General features: G+C 38.1%; 2 protein-coding genes across 6 annotated transcripts in view; one reads left to right on the top strand and one right to left on the bottom strand.

The window, feature by feature from the left end:
• The window catches only part of AAGAB (alpha and gamma adaptin binding protein), a 272,788-nt gene that overhangs the window by 151,728 nt on the left and 101,074 nt on the right, over positions 1-19,986 (top strand). For both annotated transcript variants that reach the window (XM_029950226.1, XM_029950227.1), the window contains one exon: positions 3,815-3,941. In XM_029950226.1, the coding sequence (XP_029806086.1) occupies positions 3,935-3,941 (7 nt within the window). In that variant the 5' untranslated portion in view covers positions 3,815-3,934. The remainder of the gene's footprint in view (positions 1-3,814; positions 3,942-19,986) is intronic.
• The window catches only part of IQCH (IQ motif containing H), a 205,999-nt gene that overhangs the window by 136,348 nt on the left and 49,665 nt on the right, over positions 1-19,986 (bottom strand). For all 4 annotated transcript variants that reach the window (XM_029950214.1, XM_029950215.1, XM_029950216.1 and 1 more), the window contains exon 6: positions 5,487-5,604. In XM_029950214.1, the coding sequence (XP_029806074.1) occupies positions 5,487-5,604 (118 nt within the window). The remainder of the gene's footprint in view (positions 1-5,486; positions 5,605-19,986) is intronic.

Here is a 19,986-nt window from a genome sequence, read left to right as displayed (position 1 = left end):
CAGTAGAACTGGGGCCCAGTAATCCACGTTTTCAGTAAGCACGCCAGGTCAATCTTTTGTACTTTAAGAATGTAAGAATGCTAATCCAGAGTACAGCTCTTTAAGCCCCTTTTGAAATTAGGACTTAAGGTTTTAATTTTTATAGCACTGGATTTAACCACTTTAAAATGTTAAGACTAACTCTGTGTCCTCAAGAATATTTTCCACCTTTAAATATCAAACCCCATTTCCAAGAACTATGCATGACTTGCAGATGTGAAAAACAGAGCTCCTTCTAATTCAATATATTTTTCATTACCAAACTCAGAGGGAATCCCAACGAATATGATTATAACCTTTGCTTTTGTACTGGTTGGAGCGATTCACTTAATCTTAGATAAAAACATGTGTGTACATTCAGCATTGGAAGAAAGAAGTTAATACTTTGAAGTTAGAAAAAGAGGCTGGGTATTTTTTTCATCCAAATGCTGGGACCTCTGGAGATTATCCTGCCCTATAATCACCTCTGTTTTCGATTTGTCAATCTTACAGTTTTCTAGAGATTAAGGTTAATTTATGGAAAACTGAAAGCAATGCATATATTTATTGTTCATACACATGCAAGTAAACCCCCAAAAAGTCAGTTGTGTGCCCATTTGCAAATTTATTTCAGTATGTTTGATTTATAAAGGTATCTGTTATTTGAATTCTCCTTTGAACCAATTGTAACATCCTACCGATGCCCTCATTTAATCAATGAGTTGAATAAAATCTTGAATGTGTTCATTTTATAGTTGTATAAGAGTCATGGTTTTTCTTTAAAATATATATCCTTTAATAACTTGGAGACCTCAGCAAGATGAGAGAAAGATTCACCTGACATTGCGAAAAATGGCGCACCTCACAGGAACCAACTCCACGCATGGATTTTCTTAGCACCTGCAGATGAATTCAAAGTGGCAATAGAACCTTACTGACTGTTTTCCTAATTTTAGTATTACTCCCTGCCAATTTTTTGTTTTGTTCATCTTTTGGGTTCTTTATGCCAAGTTATTCCTTATTGGTAGCTCTAGAGACTGAGAATTTGGTGATCTCCATAATTGGATTAATGTCTTATAGAGATCTAATTCCCCATTGAGTGAGAGACAATAGAGAATATAGTTTGTTAGTCTTCTGTTTGTCCACTTGTGTGTTTTGAGCTCAAGTCAGCTAGGAATGTCACACCCACAGAGAAGGAGACGGTTTGGTATCTGGACCAACGAGTGTGTTTCTGTGTTTATTTTTCATCTGTGGCTGAAATTGTAGAATTGAAGACATAAGCCCTGCCTGTATCCGTACGTCTGTGTTTCTGTATTTCAGAAAAGGCTTTATCTCTCATTGTGAATGTAGAATGTGTTCCTGTTTCCAGATGGTATTAATAAGTTAGACTGTCCTGTCTCAAATTAAAGGAGCTCTGTTCAGATCAGCTTACAGAGAGAAATAAGTGCTTATGTAAACTGAATATTCTTAAGATCTTAGAAAATAAGGAAATCAAACTTCTAATACTTTAAATGTGCCCCCCCCCAATTTCCCAAATTCAGAAACTTTCACTGAGTCTTCTTACTTTTCATGGCAAGATAGTTATTTTCATACTTTCAGTAAAAAAATGTTCTCCTTTTACTAAGCTATAATTGGAAAAATTGCTTATGCAACCAAGACCTGGCCTGGAATTTCATATTTAAGAATAATACTTACTAATCATGAATGACAAGTAACTTTTAAAGAACTAAATAAAGTTGACTTTATGGAGCCAGTGCTTCCAAAGCCTTCCAAAAGGCTGGCCTGGTACATGGCTTATAGGATTTCCATCTTTACAAGGTGGTATAAGGTCATGTCCTGGCAGGCCCAAGAGGCTTAGGATATTGGAGCACCTCTAGAAGAGGAATTTACCCACATTTACAGATCCTGTAGTTGAATGTGGCCAGCAGAGTTTCTTGGGCTTGACTTCCTAGCCTTAAGATACCAAATAATAGAGTATTTAGGGGCACCTGGGTGGCTCAGATGGTTAAGCATCCAACATCGGCTCAGGTCATGATCTCATGGTTTATGGGTTTGAGCCCCGGATTGGGCTCTGTGCTGACAGCTAGCTCAGAGCCTGAAGCCTATCTTCAGATTCTGTGTCTCCCTCTCTCTCTGACCCTCCCCTGCTCCCGCTGCTCTCTCTCTCTCTCAAAAATAAATAAAACATTAAAAAAATAAAAGAGTATTTAAAAAGTTCAATCTGAGATTCCTTATGAAAACTTCCAGCAGAGCAAATCTAAGATGGCCTAGATAGAAAATTAATATTCTTGCTGCACGTGTATAAATAGTCAGGACAAACCTAATGAGATCAGCCTTATTTTTTGAATTTTTTTGGTTGAGATCACTTTGGTCAAAAGTGGAAGACTGGGGCACCTGGGTGGCCTAGTTGGTTAAGCATCTGACTCTTGGTTTGCAAGATTGAGCCCTGCTTCAGGCTTTATCCTGACCGCATGGAGCCTGCTTGGGATTCTCTCTCTTCCTCTCTCTTTGCCTCTCTGCCTCTCTCATTCTCTCTCTCAAAATAAATAAACTTTAAAAAAAATGGTGGAAGACTATAGGAATATTTTTGTTTAAGTTTTGGAATAAGCAAAAGAGATTACTGGGTACCTTTTGAATGGAATGCTGGCAGCTCCAGGGGTTACCTGGACTTAGTCTTTGATTGAGCTATTTCACACTCCCATAGAGATTAAGGTTAATTTGTAAAAACAAAACAAAATAAAAAAACAACTAATGCTGATGCAAATAATTCTTATCTATAAACTTGAAAATAAATTGTATCTGGTGAAGGGACACTCTTCCTTCCCACAGAAATGTCAGTTTTGCATCTATTTGCAAATTTATTTTAATATTTCTGGTCTACAAATGTATGTTCTTTGGATTCTCTTTAAACCAGTTGTGACAGGCTACAGAGCTCTCTTTTAATTAATGAGTTAAATCAATAAAATCTTTGATGCGTTCATTTTGTACTTGTATGAGATCCATGATTTTATCTACTTTCTGGACCTTACCACCATTGTCTCATTAAACTTCATAACACTCTTACTTTCCTATTGAATGGATTAGGGATTAGAAGTTCATTCATTGAACCAATATTTGTTAAATGCCTATTAGGTTTTGGGGCTGAGGATGCAGTGGTGAGCCAGAGAGAACTTATGGAGCCTCTAGGAGGGGTGAAGACATTAAATAAATTCACAAATAAATACATTATTACAAATCATGGTCATCTATGAAGGAAAAGATGGATGTCTAAGGAAGTAAATTTTCCAGGCAGAGACAGAGGCATTTGAGAAGGCCCATATGAAAATGTGCTTGGCCTGATGAGGGCCAGAGGGAAGGCCTATGTGGCAGGAGCACAGAGAAAGATCCAAGTCAGACTTGCCTTATTTGTAGAGTTTGGAGTTGATTCTAAGACCAGAGAGGAACTTGCCTGAGGTCACACACAGCCTGAAATTCTGTTTTATGGACTGTGAGACCTATAGTCTTTTATTTTATTTTTATTTTTAAATTTTTATTTATTTTTGAAAAAGAGAAAGAGATAGAGCAAATGGGGGAGGGGCAGACAGAGAGGGAGACACAGAATCCAAAGCAGGCTCCAGGCTCTGAGCTGTCAGCACAGAGCCCGATGTGGGGCTCAAGCTCACAAACTAAGAGATCATGACCGTGAGCTAAAGTTGGACACTTAACCAACTGAGCCACCCAAGCATCCCAAGACTTATATTCTTAACCATTGAAAACAAAGTTTGTTTAAACTACTTTCTTTCTTTTTTGAACATAGCAAGAGAGTACAAGAAAGAGTTGGGAAGTCCATCCTCCATTTTCCAAAACAACTATCTCTTCTGGATGTTGTAAATCTTTTGCCTCGTGCTGGACATGTCAGATCTGAAGTGAAGCTTCAATGGGAGGTAAGGACATCAGGAATATGTACAAAACTAGACACTGCATCTACCTTTCTGTGGCTTGCACTTTCCTGACACTTGTGTTACCTTGCACAGTAGCAGATATATGGTAAGCACTCAATAAATATATGTGGATTAATTGGGTTGATTAATTATAAATATTATGGGAGGCCTTGTGTTCTCTGGTGGATAACTGAGGGATGAAAATGTGGTTTTATTCTGGACCAAGTTGCCATGGTTCTAGATTCACTTTTGTTTTGCAGCAATTTTTTCATTATGTCTATTGCTAAAGTGGACATGGTTCATTGGTTTACTGATTCATTCATTCACTATTTCATTCATCCTAATTTGATTTAGGAAGAACATAATAAGGTGCTAAAGCAAGAACTCTGCTGGGGTTATTCTGTATTCACAGGTAGTAAATATGTAAACTCAGTAAAATCATGTATCATAAAGATTGCTGAACAATAATGGTTTATAACTAGAAAAGTAACAGTTACAGTTGTGAGCTTCACACATTCATGGACTTATAATGATGGTGGGTTCTCTGGAATTCTGCTGTTCCTCCACCAACAGGTAAGTAGACGAGCAGACAAGACAGAGAACTTCAAATCTCCACGGACCAAGAGAACCCTTTGGAGCCAACTTTAGTCCAAAATATCCCAGACAACAGATAGAAAGGGAATAATTAAGGACCATCTCACTTGATTTTATTTGTGATACAAAAGGGGATCCACTTAGGCATTTCTAACACTTCAGCCAATAAAATTAAGTAGCAGGGAGAAGTAGAGAGGATATTTACAATACTCGGTCCTTGGTCATTCATTCACTTACTCTTTCATTTGCCTATTCATTCAACCAATAGATAGTATCTCCAAAATTCTAGAAGTGATTCTAGACACTGGGGATACTGAGGTGATGATATGACCTTTTGTTTAAAAACTAGAAATCTGCTCCAGGTAGGGCTCTGTGCTGGGCGTGGAGCCTGCTTAAGATTCTCTCTCCCTCTCCCTTTGCCCCTCTCCAACTTGCATGCACGTATGTGTGCTCTCTATCTCTCAAAAAACAAAAAATCTAAAAACCAGAAATCCACTGGTTTCACGAACACTAGAATTTAGAAGAAGACATGCATGGCTGAAATGCCAATTACATTAATTCTGGCTTCATATTTTTGCATAATAGTATACTGAAATAAAAATTTTTAAATGCTACCAAAATAACATCAGACACTATCTGCTCAGAGCCGGAAAATTTGAATAATTCCACATAAACCCAATAATAATTTTAACACACAATAATACCAACATCAGAATCAATATGAAATTCAAAGAATGGTGGGTTTCTGAAGTAGAAGAGACTTCAGTTATTGTTTAGTCCAACTTTCTGATTTATGGAGGCAGAAACTCAGGCCAGAGTAAGGACCTGACTTGTCTAAGGACACCTAGGAGAATTAGTGGCTGAGCCTGAATTCTAACTCAGGCCCTCCCATTCCACCTCACTGCTCATTCCCGTAAATTCCTAAGCACACAAAATGGTCATTGAATCACTCACCTTTCCTGGCATCCGTTTGTAAGGCTGGTATGGGGGTGAAATAGGGATCCTGATGAGACGCTGGCAGAATGGTGAGGTTGGATATGGTAGACCCTTTTATTAACTTCTGAACCTCCACCTGGATGATCAAAAAATTTGTTTTCAGCAGGCATTTTTGCTTTCAAAATGAACACAGTTTTCTTCTTGTAAACCATAAATAAGATTATGAATAGTTTCATTAAGTTTTAATAAAGTAGCAATAGCAGCTCCAGTTTTATTGCTCATGAGTACCCTGTGCTACTGTCTACTGTCAGGAGTTTGTGTAATTTAAAATAGTTAATTAAATCCAATTAACATGTTGTGATTTCCACTATGCCAAGTCACTAGAGTAGTTAATAAAGGAACTATTAAGATTTTGTTCACTTTTAATGACTACGATATAAAAGTGCTAAATCTTGACAGAAGAGGTTTTGAATACAGCAAACTTTTGTACAGGAAGTTTTCCCAGGAAATACATATTAGAGTTTTGAGAGAAAAGCAAAACAAAAAACAAACTGGGAGAATTTAAAGATAAACAAAAACAAACTGGGAGAATTTAAAGATAAATGTATCAGTCAACATTAACAGGTTAAAAATGAACATTGAGTGGATTCTTGAAAATCTCAGAGAGGGTTAAAGACTTGATATCTAGATCAGTTGCAGTAGATGATTACCTTTTCTAACATCATTAAATGCTTTTATTATATTATGAAATATGAATTCTTTCTATTAAATGGCTTCTAGCTTTTAAAGACTGTATGTATCGCATATAAATCACATTTAATGGTATAGCTCAAGTGTACTATTTTTACCTTTATTATAAGAGGTTATGAATTACCTGGGCGCTCTCAGCAGGGAAGATGCAACTGTTTGGTATTTATAGACTGATTTAAATTTCCCAGCCATTTCCCAAACATTAATTAATTTGCATGACTTCTAAAGGAACTAGGTAACTCTTTGCTATTTGACTCATAAAGAACCAAGACAGAAAGTTTAGTGGATTTGTTTCAGGTTACACAATATACTAGAAATACACAGATTATTCAAGTTTAAGATTAATCTGATTTTACATTAGTGAAATTTCCATTGGACTCAGTTGTACCATACCTTGTTTTCCTCATCAAGGTCAAGGGAAATGAAAGGAAAATTTCATCAAGATTGGGAGGTGGGGGGAGAAAATTGCTTTCCAAAATAAATCTCTATTGGCTGAAAAATGTGCAAACAAAGGTATTAGGCTCCCACTGCCAGGACAGGGGCTTAAGGGAAACGGTAAGCAGCTACCACAGCTACTGTGAGCACCAAACATTTGGTGAACACAGTTTAAAAGTAAAGTTTTTAAAAATTTTTAATGTTTATTTATTTATTTGGTTATTTAGAGAGGGAAAGTAGGGGATGGGTAGAGAGAGAAGGAGAGAGAAAATCCCAAGTAGGCTTGAAAGCCTAATGAGGGGCTAGAACTCACGAACTGTGAGATCATGACCTGAACCAAAATCAAGAGTCTGAGGCTTTACCACCCGAGCCATCCAGGTAGCCCTGTAAGTAGGGTTGTTTTTTTTTTTTTCTTTAACAGGAAAGAATAGGCTGTCAGTGCAATCTTCTTCCTTCCAGGTAAGTTGGAGGAGGAAAGGAGAGTGCCATGGGCCTTGCCTCAATGACAGCGAGGGCTCATGTGCACAGGTATTATTCTGGAACTTCCATCTTGCCCATCCACCTTCGTCTCTTTCCCATCCTCAGCTCTCCTTGTCCCACCTCACCTCCAGACTCAAGTAGCCTCCAGGATCTCCTAATCAGGGAGCTGAGCTAATCACCCAAAGTACAGTACCCCAGACAAGGCCTGTGTGTAGTTGATTTTCAGTAGCAGAGACGGAAGGGTCTCCACTTGACTGATTGATATCAGGGCCAGGGAGGCAAAGGTAAATCGGAGGAAGAAAGAAAGATTCCACTTAAATAAAGTTGTCAAGCGTTGTGAAGACATAAAATACAGGTTTGTCAGTTTCAGGGCACAGAGCATCATTTATCTGGATTTTCTGAAAGCCTTTGACAAAGTGCCCCTGACAACCTGCTCTTGAAAGCCAAAGTCACAGGATCTGACATAAAAACACAATGCAAAGTATGACACAAAGGAAAAGGTGGAAGGCAGATGATATTCGGATTCCGCCAGGCAGTCAGCACATTCATAACGCTGCTTTTTAATTGTTTCAATTGCATCGATCTCAATGATGTAAAAGCCAGACCCAAAGTGTGTGTGTGTGTGTGTGTGTGTGTGTGTGTGTGTGTGTAAGGGCATGGAGAAGAGGATTACACTTGGGGGTTGACATCCTCTTGAGATTACAGAAACAATTCCCATGGACATGAACTCACTCTGCAGCCCCATTCCCATGGTACGGATAACCGCTTTGCATTCACTTGCTTGGAGGCAGAAGGCATGTAGGACCTTCAGCATTTATTGAGCACTTACTACATAACACTGACTTTAATACAATCAGCATTAAGTTTCACGAGGAATGGAAAAGCTAAGGGCAATGGGAGTGCAGGAGAGGAAGTAATTAACTCTGCCTGCTGGCGTTGCAAAAGGCTTTGGAACCGCCCAACCTGAGCTGTATATTAAACTCACTCAGGAGCTTTTTAGCACTTCTGCTGCCTTGGGGCGCCTGGGTGGCTCAGTTGGTTAAGTGTCTGACTCTTGGTTTAGGCTCTGGTCGTGATCTCTTGATTTGTGGGTTTGAGCCCTGTATCTCTCTCTGCCCCTCCTCTGCTCTCTCTCTCTCTCTCTCTCTCAAAAAATAAACATTAAAAAAGTTTTTTTTTTTTTATTGCTGCCTGGGCCCCCACTCTGAATAAATAAATACAAGTAGGTGGGCTGGAGCCTGAGACTCGGTATTTATATAAAGCCGCCCAGGTGATTCTGATGTGCAATCAAGGTTGAGATGGGACTGCAGTGAGTGATATTTAAATTGCATCTTAAGAGAAGCATTGAATTGTATCATGTGGAGAGGAGGCTGCAATTATAGGGGGAAAGAATGGTGGCGCCAAAGCAGACTAGCACACAGATGCATGAAGACTTCGTGGAGGGCGACCGGCTCAGTGTGGCCCAAGTACAGTGTGTGTACCAGGAGGGGGGGGGGGGTGGGGATGAAACCGGGATGGTGGGTTGAAATTACTGCAAATTAAACAAACCAGCTTTACAAATGCGCTGATTGCCTAACAGAAGTCCAATTTCATCTGCTTCTAGCTTCTCCTTTGTGTCAAGCTTTATTTATATTTTAGGCTAGAATTGGTGTGGACTATCCTATATATAGAACAATGTTCCTCATATCTGGTACTTCATTACTGTCTCCCAAACTCTGTCGCCTTATGCCTAAACCTTCTATAATAGCTTTTGCAAAATTAAAAAAAAATATGGAAAAGCTTAAAAAAGAAAACAGCAATCATATCCCTGCCAGCCAGAATTAATCATTGTTAATATCTCAGTATATTTGCTTCTAGTGTTTTCAAATAGAAAAACCATTCTATTTTATTATTCTGGTAAAAATGATATATGCTCATTATAAAGATTCCAGTTAATGCAGAAAAACACAAAGATGAAAGTTTAAGAAACCATGCCAAATATCATTAGGTGATCCATTATCCCCGACATCTTTGGAATGATTAATATATCATTTTATAAAAATAGGATTTATATTACATTATTAAACTTAATTTTTGACATGAATTTAATAGGAAGGGGAAAGGCTGAATTAAACCCCCCAAATTATTAAACCTCAAATCAATATTTCTTTACTAGAAGATTCCTATGAGTTGGAAAAGATTCCTCCAGGAGGTAGCATAGACAATATGTAAACACATGGGTGGGGCTGTGTTGTAATGAAACTTTTTGTACAAAAATAGGTGGTCAGCTCTCAGGCAGTAACACCTATAGTTAAATAAAGGTGATTGTGAAAAACCTTTAGGCTTTTTAAAATCATGTTTTAAAAAAATGTTTATTTATTTTGAGAAAGAGAGAAGGGGGGCAGGGAGGCGAGAGAGAGGGAGAGAGATAATCCCAAGGAGACTCCATGCTGTTAGTACAGAGCCTGACTCAGGGCTTGATTTCCTGAACCAGGAGATCATGACCTGACTCCAAATCAAGACTTGGACGCCTAACCTACCAAGCCACCCAGGCACCCCTAAAATCACGTTTCAAATTTGAACAACATATCCCGTCTTTAAAAGATGAGGGCATTAGAACTCTCTTGCTACCGCCATCCCCTCTCCCTCACCTTCCAGTGTTTTATTATTTTTTTAACATTGTCCGGATTTATAATATCCACATTCTGTTTTGACACCATAATTGCTAGGATTGTTTAGTCTCCATCCTACACATAAATGGATCCAGTGCCACCAACAGTCCTTTTGTTATGGCTTCTCTCTGCCTGAGTTCCTTACTTTGATTGATTTCTTAATAGCCTGCCTTTAGTTATCAAGCAGTTCTTTCTAACAAGTGTTCATGGGTATTTACACTTGAGTTACATCTGGGGTCATCTTTTTTAGTTTTATTTTTTTTTTCTCAAAACTGCAGACACTGACACATTGTCTTCTACAATGAGGATTGTGAAATTTGATGCTGGGCTGATTCTTTTCACCTCTTGTTGGTAATTTTTCTTTCTGCCTGTGTGTCTGAAACATTCTGTATTTTTTGACGTTGCGTTTAACTAGAAAAGATCTTTATTCCGTACACTCGAAATCAGATTTTCCTGGGATTCAGTGCTTTCTTTCCACCTATAGATTTTGTTCTTTCTTTGCTTCTGGAAAATTTTCTTCCATCATATCATTGGCTACATCTTCTCTTTTTATTTGCTGGGTTCTCTCTTTTAGAGATGCAGAGGGCACTAAGTGTTGGCTCATCTTTAGCTCTCATGTTGTGGTACCTAAAGATTCATTTCTCTCCTGGTTCATTTTGGAATAGAATACCATGAATTTTAGCTGAGTTTATGGCTATGCAGTTGCAGACTACATTTTCGAGTGTGGCTAAATGTGGACATGTGACCAAAATCAGACCAGTAAGACATAGACAGCAATGAGAAGTGTAACCTCCGGGCCGTCTCCTTAGAATGCTTACCCTGGATTATCTTTAACGTTCCTATGGGCTGAAAGTGTAGAGAGGAGCCAGCTTCGACCACTGAAACGAGATGATATAGCATCCAGAGAGAAGGAAGAGCCGGCCTGCCAGCCTTAGACTTTTCACGTGTGGACTGTTTTGTGAGCAAGAAATAAACTGATCGAGTTATGGCATTATATTTTTGGATTTCTTTGTTACAGCAGCTTAGCCTGTAATGAACTACTATGTATATCTATTGGCTTCTAATTAATTTCCTTTGTCTTTTTCCTTTGCATTTGCTGTGCTTACAGTCTTTTCTCCACGCCCATATTTCAGTGTTCAGCAGTGTCTGTTCTCTTCTTCCTATTTATAGTTTATTTATTAGTTCCATAAAGTATTTTGGTATTCAATTTGTTTCCTCATGTCTGCAACCTCCCTTTTTATCTCATTCTGCTATTTTATCATCTCATGGTTGAGCTCTAGTTTTACTTAATTTATGTCCCTATCAAGCTGTGCTATAATGTGAAGAAATTGTGAGAAAATTCCTTCTGTTCCTTGAGTTATGTTTTTTCTAGGTTAGGTTTTGTCTTTTGCAGCCCATGGTTCTCACTCCCCCCTCTTCCTCTCTCGTTGTTAGCTGGGGGCAAAATACTGGCATTTATATAATAAATCAGGAGAGTGGCTGTATCATTTCTTCCCCTCTTGTATGTTCTTGGGCAGCTCTGCCCAGACAATCTGCTTGCTCTGCTGTAGCATCTCTGCCCCATGGTGTGCTTTCTTTCCCAGCAACGGGCGAGAACTGGGTACTCTGGGTCTCTACCTTTCTGTTACCTGAGGGCCTGGGTCGGGAAAGTCTCCATTTTAGAATATATACAGTCTCTGTTAAAATATGTAGGCTCTTTCCCCTCTCCTGAGGTTTTGTTGAACATCCTATATCAGGTTTGCTCTACTTAGTTGAGGATGAATTGCTCCCTCTCTCTGTTTAGCCCCAGCGGTTTTGGATCATTTCAGTAGAATCCTGAAGACTTCATTTCTCTCTGGAAGAATCAGACATATTGTTTGCTTTCTAATTTCACCTCTTTCTAACAAGTCCGCTTGTCAAAAGAGAAAAAAAAGATAAGGATGCTTGCTTGCTTGTCTTCTCTCCAGATTTTGTACTATTTCTGAGAATCTCAATATTTTGACAATTTACCAGTGGTGTTTCATTTCTGAGGGGCAAGAAGGGGGTAGAATTGGAGCTGTGTTTTACCTCTCTACTCTGCTCCAGAATCTTCTGCTGGGTGAATTTAAACTTGCATGGCCACCTTACACAACCCTGTATGACCATAGTCTGCAATCCTGCCTCAGCCCTCCTCCCCATATTACGGACGGCACACTAAAGATCGGGGAGGGAAAATGGCCAGGGCACACTCTGGTCTGCCCAATAGAGGCAGAGCGAAGAGGACACGTCACTGCTTCTTGGGCCAGTGCTTTTTTACTATATTTTCTTGCTTTCTGAGTTCTTGAACCTTTTAATCCAAACACAGCTCAGGTCAGTAGCTCTACTCCTGTCCTCATGGTAAAGTCCTATCACTCTGTTCCCCTTTTTACTCCTTTCTCAGCATCACTTAATGTAGGTACAGTCCAGGCCCCACTTTCTGTCAGAAAATTTACAGCATTCTTGGAGCTAGAAGAACTCCCTGGAGAGGTATCTGTAGCAGAAAAGCAAAAACCATGGGCTTGGGGGCACTGGATTTCAGTCCTACCTCTGTAATCGGCAGTGTGCTGGGGTAAGTTATTTAACTTCTTTGAGTCTCTGTTTTATCTTTTGGAAAAGAGGGATATTCTTAGCTCTAGGGCAGCTGAGTTTTATGTAAGGGATTTGGTCCTGGAAGCAGGACAAGATTTTGGCCAGTAGTATAGGAATTGCATTGATTCTTCTGCTTTGGATATAGACATGATGGCAGGAGCCGAGCAGCCACATTAGCCATCTTAGATCACAAGAAAGTGCAGAGCTGCCATACAGCCATTAATTGTGTGAGGCGAGAAAACATCATTTCTGTGTTTAATCTACTGTTATTTGTTACATTTGCTGAATTTATTTGTTACATTTGCTGAATTTGTTACATTTGCTGAATTTATAGGGTGTTTTTATCTATTCAGATGGTGTCTCTTGTGGAAACTTTAGCATAAATAGATCTCAAATTTAATCAGACTGCATCAGCTCTGGAGAAAAAGGAATTTTGTTTCTTTTTTTTCATTTGAGGGGATTTAAATTATTTCAAACTTTGTGTATAAAGTAACAATGTATTATTATTTTATATCATGGAATTGAAAATTTATATAATCCAATTTTGCATAAAATTCAGCATCTCTGATCTTCCATTAGGCCATGGTGAGGACTTAATATATAGAGATGCACACCGTAAACTTTTTCTCATCTCAGGAACTGTTTTTTTCTACATGAACATTCTATTGGAGTATAACATTCATTTATTTTTTTAGAGTGTGTGCATGTGTGTAAGCACGTGTACACACAAGTGGGAAGGGGCAGAGAGAATTTTAAGTAGGCTCCATGTGGAACCAGATGAGGGGCTGGATCTCACGACCATGAGATCATAACCTGAGCTGAAATCAAGAGTTGGATGCTGAACTGACTAAGCCACACTGCTCTCCCCACAACATTCATTTTTGAAAGGGCACAAATCATTAGGTCATCCGTTGATACATTTTCACAAAGAAGACACTGTGGGAAACCAGCACCCGGAATAAGAAGTAGAGCACTACACACACCCCCAGGCCTCCATCATGCTCGTCAGTCCCTCGTTCCAAAGGGAACCACTGTTCTAAATTCCACTCCAGCTATTCTTATTGTTTTTGAATTTACAGAAATGTATTATTACAGAATTGAACTAGCATCAGAAAAGCAAGGTACCAGAATTGAGAGTCTCCACAACACATCATTTATAATGTTCATAACAATAAAAAAGTTACTATGTTTACAAAGAAGCAGGAAAATGTTCCTATAGGAGAAACAGTTGTCAATAGACAACTCGGAAGTGATGTTTTATGGTATAGATTGTGTGAGGGTTTCACAGGTGTATATGTAATCTCCAAATTCATCAAGTCATATACCTTAAATAAGAACAGCTTTTCTATGTTGATCATACTTTAATAGTTTTTTTTAGGTTTATGTATTTATTTTATTTTATTATATTTAATAGTTTATTGTCAAATTGTTTTTTTAAGTTTATGTATTTATTTTATTTTTTAATAGTTTATTTACTTTAATAGTTTAAAAAAAGAAACATCTGTCAAGAGAATTCAGAAGGTAGAACTAGCAAATAAAAACTTTAAGACTATTATTGTACATACTTTAAGGACCTTAAATGAATTAACAGATGGAAAGTCTTGGTAGAGAAATGAAAACTATAGAAACAGAACCAAATGGAAATTCTAGAACTGAAAAGTATAATATCTTAAATGAAAAGTTTGTTGGATATGGTAGTCAACTTGAAGAAAAATCAGTTGATATTATCTAATTTGAATAACAGAAAGAAAAAATATTTTAAAAAGAATAGATCCTCAGAAACCTATGGGCAATTTCATGTTGTAAAATTTGTATTTGATCAAAGTCCTAGAAAGAGGAGGGAGAGAAATTTAGAGGAAAATACTTAAAGAAATGATGACCAACATGTCTCCCAGTTTTCTGGACAACATAAACTTACAGATCTTCGAAGCTTAAGCAGGATAAACACAAAGAAAACTACACATAGATTCAACATAATCAACCCCCTGGAAGCTAAAGACAAAGAGAAAAACTTGAAAGCAGCCAGGAGAAAAAAGAGAAGACCCATTATATATAGGGAATCAATGATCCAAATAATGGCTGACTTATTAGAAACAATGGAACTTTAAAGCATTGGGGAAAAAAAAAGAGAAAAACCCAGAAAATCCAACATTTGACATAAAGGTAATATAAATACTTTTTTTGGCAAAAGAAAACAATGTATCACCAGCAGGCATGTGTCACATTGCCTTAAGCAGTCAAGAAATGCTTACGGGAAGGTTTCTTAGGCTGACAAAATGACACAAGACAGAAAGTTAGATGTCTATGATAAATATAAAATACTATGCATTTTTCTTCTCTTAGTGTCTCTGAAAGACAACTGGCAAAAAATTATACTGTGCAGTTTACAATATATGTAAATCGCATGATGACAAGAACACAAGGAGGGAGGTAAATGAAATTCTGTGGTTGGAAGTTTCTGACATTGTATGTGAACTGGTGCAATATTAACTTTGAGGAAACCCTAATAAGTTAAGGATGCATATTATAATTCCTAGAGCAACCACTAAAAATAACACAAAGAGGTAAAAGTCAATAAAAGAGAATATTTAAAAAATTTAAATCATATAATCCTAAGTCAGGCAGACAACAGAGGAACAAAAAAGAGATGGTAAAAATAGAAAACGAGTAGAAAAATAGTTTTTCTATATCAAACCATATCAATAATTGTATTAAATGAAAATGATCTAAATACTCTAATTAAAAAGCAGAGATTATAAGACTGAATTTTAACCACAAGATAAAACTATATGCTATAAATAAGAAGTGAATTTTAATTTTAAAGATGCAGGTTGAAATGATGACCAACAAAAGGTTGATATACCATGTAAACAGTTAACAAAAGAGGGAGTGGCTATATTAACATTAGACAAAGTAGACTTTTGACAAAAATGTTTATTTTTGATGGAGGGAGGGGCAGAGACAGAGGGAGACACAGAATCTGAAGCAGGCTCCAGGCTCTGAGCTGCTCAGAGCCTGATAAGGGGCTCAAACCCACGAACCATGAGATCGTGACTTGAGCTGAAGTGAGATGCTTCCCTGACAGAGCCACCCAGGTGTCCCAGACAATGTAGGCTTTAAGACAAGGACTATTGTCCAAGAGGAAGAGAAATAAAAGGGTCAATTAGCCAAGAAAACATAAAAATCATAAACATGTATATGTCTAATAATATTAACACAAAATACGTAAAACAAAAATGATCTAGACTAAAGGAAGTAGTAGATAAACCTTCAATCAGAGCTGGAGATTTAAAAATTCCCCCTCGGTAATTTGTAGAACAAAGAGATTTTTAGAAATCTGAGTATTTGAGAAGATCTGAGTATTAGATCAAGAACAGCCACCTTGACCTAACCGATATTTATAGAACACTACAACCAATAACTGTAGGAGACACATTCTTTTCAAATGTACGTGGAACATTCCCCATAATGAATTATATCCTGGACCATAAAATAAGTCTCAAACAACATCAAAAGATTTAAATCTTACAGAGAATGTTCTCTGACCCCAGTGGGATTAAATCAGGATTCAGTAAGAATGAGACAACTAAGACAACACCCTTCTATGTAAGGGTGGCTCTACATGAGCCAAAGAAATAATCACTAGGGAATTTTGAACTGAATGGTAATAAAAATGCAACATATTAAAATTTGTGCAATGCAGCTAGAACACTGCTGATGGGAAAATTGATCATTCTAAATACTTACATTAGAAAAGAAGAAAGGCCAAAAATCAATCATCTAAGATTCTACCTTAAAGAGCTTTAATATTTAAAAAAAAAAGGTAAAACACATTCAAAATAAGTCAGGGTAAAAAATAAATAAATAAATAAATAAATAAAAAATAAGTCAGAGTAAGAGAAAAAGAGAAGAGAAATAAATGAAAAACAAATAATAGAGAAAAATAGAGAAACGAAGCCCAAAGTGATTCTTAGAAAAGATTAATAAAATTGGAAAATCCCAGCAAGAGTGATCGAAAAAAAGAGAAAACAGAAACTACCAATATTGAAAGTAAAAGAGTTAGGGAAGGGCGTAGAGGAAGGAAGGGAAGAAATGAAGGGAGGAAGGAGGGAAGGGAGAAAAGGAGGAAGTAAGAGAGGAACAAAGCAAGGGAGGAAGGAGTAAAAGAAGGAGGGAAAGTGGGAGGGAGGGAGGGCGGACCGAGAAGGCACACAGAGGGCTGCAGTTCTCAGGCCTGGAGGGGTCTCAGCATGAGGCAAGCACAGTTAGTAGCAGCAGTGACCCTGGGCTTGTGCATAGACTTGGAGGGAGAGGGGAGTGGAGAGGACCCTGGAGGAGACTCTAGAGGAGACATAACTTTGAACACACAGAAGTGTGAGGTGTGAGCATCTGCACACCTGAAAGGCCCCGTACAGCAGATCACATAAAAAAATAAGTGGAGTTTGTTATGCTGCCCAAAGCCTCCAAGAATATACTAAATTCCAATAAATTGAGACTAAGAAAGGAAAATATATAGTATCCTCTAAGATTTTTTCCATAGAAAATACTTAAAATCCGGCACAAAATTCCCCAAAGTGCATTCCCTGAATATAGTTCTAGGACCATTTTGCTGAGAAGGGTCTGAGGAAGTTTGGGCAACACTGCTAACCACACTGGCCGCCCCAGAGGTTCACAATGCACACCAGCGAGCCAGTGACTCCAAGTGGCCTGAGTGCGTGAAGCGCAGTCTGATTCTTTTCAGCCTCACACTGCTCATTTTTATGGGACCACATAACTCTTCCTGTCATGGAACACCTATTCTCATTCCAAGGAACCAGTATTCTTTGGAATACATTTGGGAAAAAATGGATCAAAGGATTAATACGTACTAACAACTATCATCGCTGTGATTTGTTAATATTAGGCCATACTGCAAAATTTAAAGGTAAGGTAGAGCTTGGTTTTTCATAAAACATTTCTTCAGAGGAGCCTGAAACAGACTAGACTCAGGGATTTTCTGATGGATTCAGACTGACAAATAGAAGTCTAATTACTTCTTCTGGTTCTTTTTTCTCTATAAATTTAACAGCATTTCTTTGTAGCACTCCACTAGAAATTTAAAAATTCTGGAAAAGCAGGGCAGACCTGAGCCTCTGACTTGATTTCAGCTAAGGTCATGATCCCATGTTGGTGGGATCAAGACCCGCATCAGGCTCTGGGAAGAGCATGGAGCCTGCATGGGATTCTCTCTCTCACTCTCTAAAAAGAATTCTAGAAAATGATCACAAGAGAACAATAAAGTACTGGAATTTCATGTGCACGTCTGCTGGATCTCATACAAGAAGAACGGCTTGAGTTGCTTACCGTTGTGACTTTGGCGTACTGGTGAATGCTATTCCACACCACCGCCCTGACATTGTCACTAGACATGAGCAGAAAGTAGCTGGAGGGCCTCTGTGTTCTGTGCGGTCTTTCTGCTGTAAACGTAGGGCTGCACATCACAAACTGATACTCAGATCGCCTCAACCTTTACTTGGGGTCCATGAGAGGAAGTGAGTTTAAAGGGTGGTCCTTTGAATTAAGACCTAAGAAACACTTGTGAATGGGTTTATCATTCATTATAATGATTTTTGCCATTGCAATGTATTCCCTTATTAGAGAACAGGCATCGGTGTTTAAATACCGGCAAGGGTCACACGTGGGAGGAAGCTTGGTCCTCATTTACCTCATACCAGCAGTTGGTTTGGCACGCAGCTGCAGAACTGCTGGGGCTCTTTTTATTTAATTTGGCATCCCTTCCTGAGCAGTGTGGAGACTTTTAGTTCAATGACTCCACTGGGCTTTGCCATAATTTCTATGCTGTACCAGTAAACTCTGCAGAAAAGAGGCCTAAGCAAGCCTGAAAGCAGGCTAGGAGCACTTCCGGTTCAGTATTTTTGCTTAAGTCAGTGACAGAATTAACCCCAGATATAAATTAAGCCCGTTAAAAAAATACAACTTTATTCATTAATTCATTGGTAGAGAAGCTGATTTGTAAGGAATATTATTATCAGTGTGTGTGTGTGTGTGTGTAAGACTTTGTCCTTTGCACACAACCTCTCTTGGGGTAACTTTCTTAGACTCTGAATCACAATGTCAAAAGAAAATACAGGCCCAGACTCTGAGTGAGCCACATATTAGTAACATGTCTTGGCCATATATCTCAACCTCTATGCCCTGAGGTTCTTATCTGTCAAATGGGAATAATGATGTCTCTGACGCGCCTTGAGTCTTGTAGGTGGTGTCACATAGAAGTCACTGGGACAGCGTCAGGCACATCACAGGCACTCCACAGACGGTGGTGAAATGCATAAATTCCAAAGGAAAAACATCACTACCTCCTGTGAATTTCGTTTCCATGGTCAGGAGAGAAACCAGTGTCACCTGGGCTGCTTTTCTGTTTTATAGGTCACATTGGTCAGAAAAGAAAGGAAGGGAACCGAAGGGAAACCATTTTGCTCAGAATCAGAATCCTGGGCTGTCCGAACTAGAAGAAATCTAGGGATGATGTAATCCAATGCCCTAAATTTACTAAATGAACAAACTAAGACCCAAGGAATGTAAGTGGTTTTGTGCCCAAATCACATAGAAGTTAGTGACTGATTCAAGACTGGGGTCCAATATGAACATGGACTTTTCATATAATGGGTATTGTTAATACTATGTGAGGTTATGGTGTTTAAAAAAATCTTCCTTTGGCTAAGTTGAAGAATGGTTTTCTTTTTATAGGTTTCTTTTTTAACATTTTGCTTTAACCCATCAGGAGTTTTCTTTGTTTAGGATGTAAAGTTAGGGTTTAACTGAATGCTCTCTTCCCAACATGTTAGTCCAGCGACTCAACCCCACACAGCTCACTGTCCCTCCCCTCCCCACTGACTTACGCCTTTTCTACATTCAAACTTGTTTTTTACACTAAGGTCAATATCTGTTCTCTTGTTTTTATTCCATTGATCTGTTAATTTTTCTACCCATAAGATGCTATTATAATTATGTTAATGTTATGTTTTAACAAGTTGTATGAAAAATTTACCCTCATTAATCTTCTTTAGGAAAAAAAATCCTGAAGCTTTTGCTCATTTATTTTTCAAGATGATGAACACTGGCAAGTTGAGAAGAATTAATATTCCACACAAACCACATAAAACCCATAAGTATTTGGATTGAAATTACATTAGATATAAATATTAATTTGGAAACAACTGGAAGTTCTTATAATCATTTTTCCTTTTCAGGAATATGATATATCTTTTTATCTATTCAACTGTTCTTTGATGCGGCTCAGTAAATTTGAGATATAACATGTAAAGCTTTAAAAGCATGCAATGATGATCTAGGGAAGTGAAAATAAAATTCTACCTGAAGAGATCTGGGGAGATACTTTTATGGTCAAAAGAGGAGAGCAATACAAATGTAGCCAAATGAGGTACATGGCATTTCATTCTTCACATTAACTTGACACAGCCTCGCTCAATTACATAGGTCCTTACCAAGTTGTTATTCAAAGTCACTGACCACATACACACCAACCAACAGCAAATTCATGTTGGATTCTTACCAGATCCGCCACCAGGTTCCCTGTCCTCAGAGGAGGTTACAGT

Source organism: Suricata suricatta, chromosome 9 (assembly GCF_006229205.1).
Source record: "Suricata suricatta isolate VVHF042 chromosome 9, meerkat_22Aug2017_6uvM2_HiC, whole genome shotgun sequence".
Classification (NCBI taxonomy): domain Eukaryota; kingdom Metazoa; phylum Chordata; class Mammalia; order Carnivora; family Herpestidae; genus Suricata; species Suricata suricatta.
This window is presented reverse-complemented; position numbering and strand designations above follow the sequence as displayed.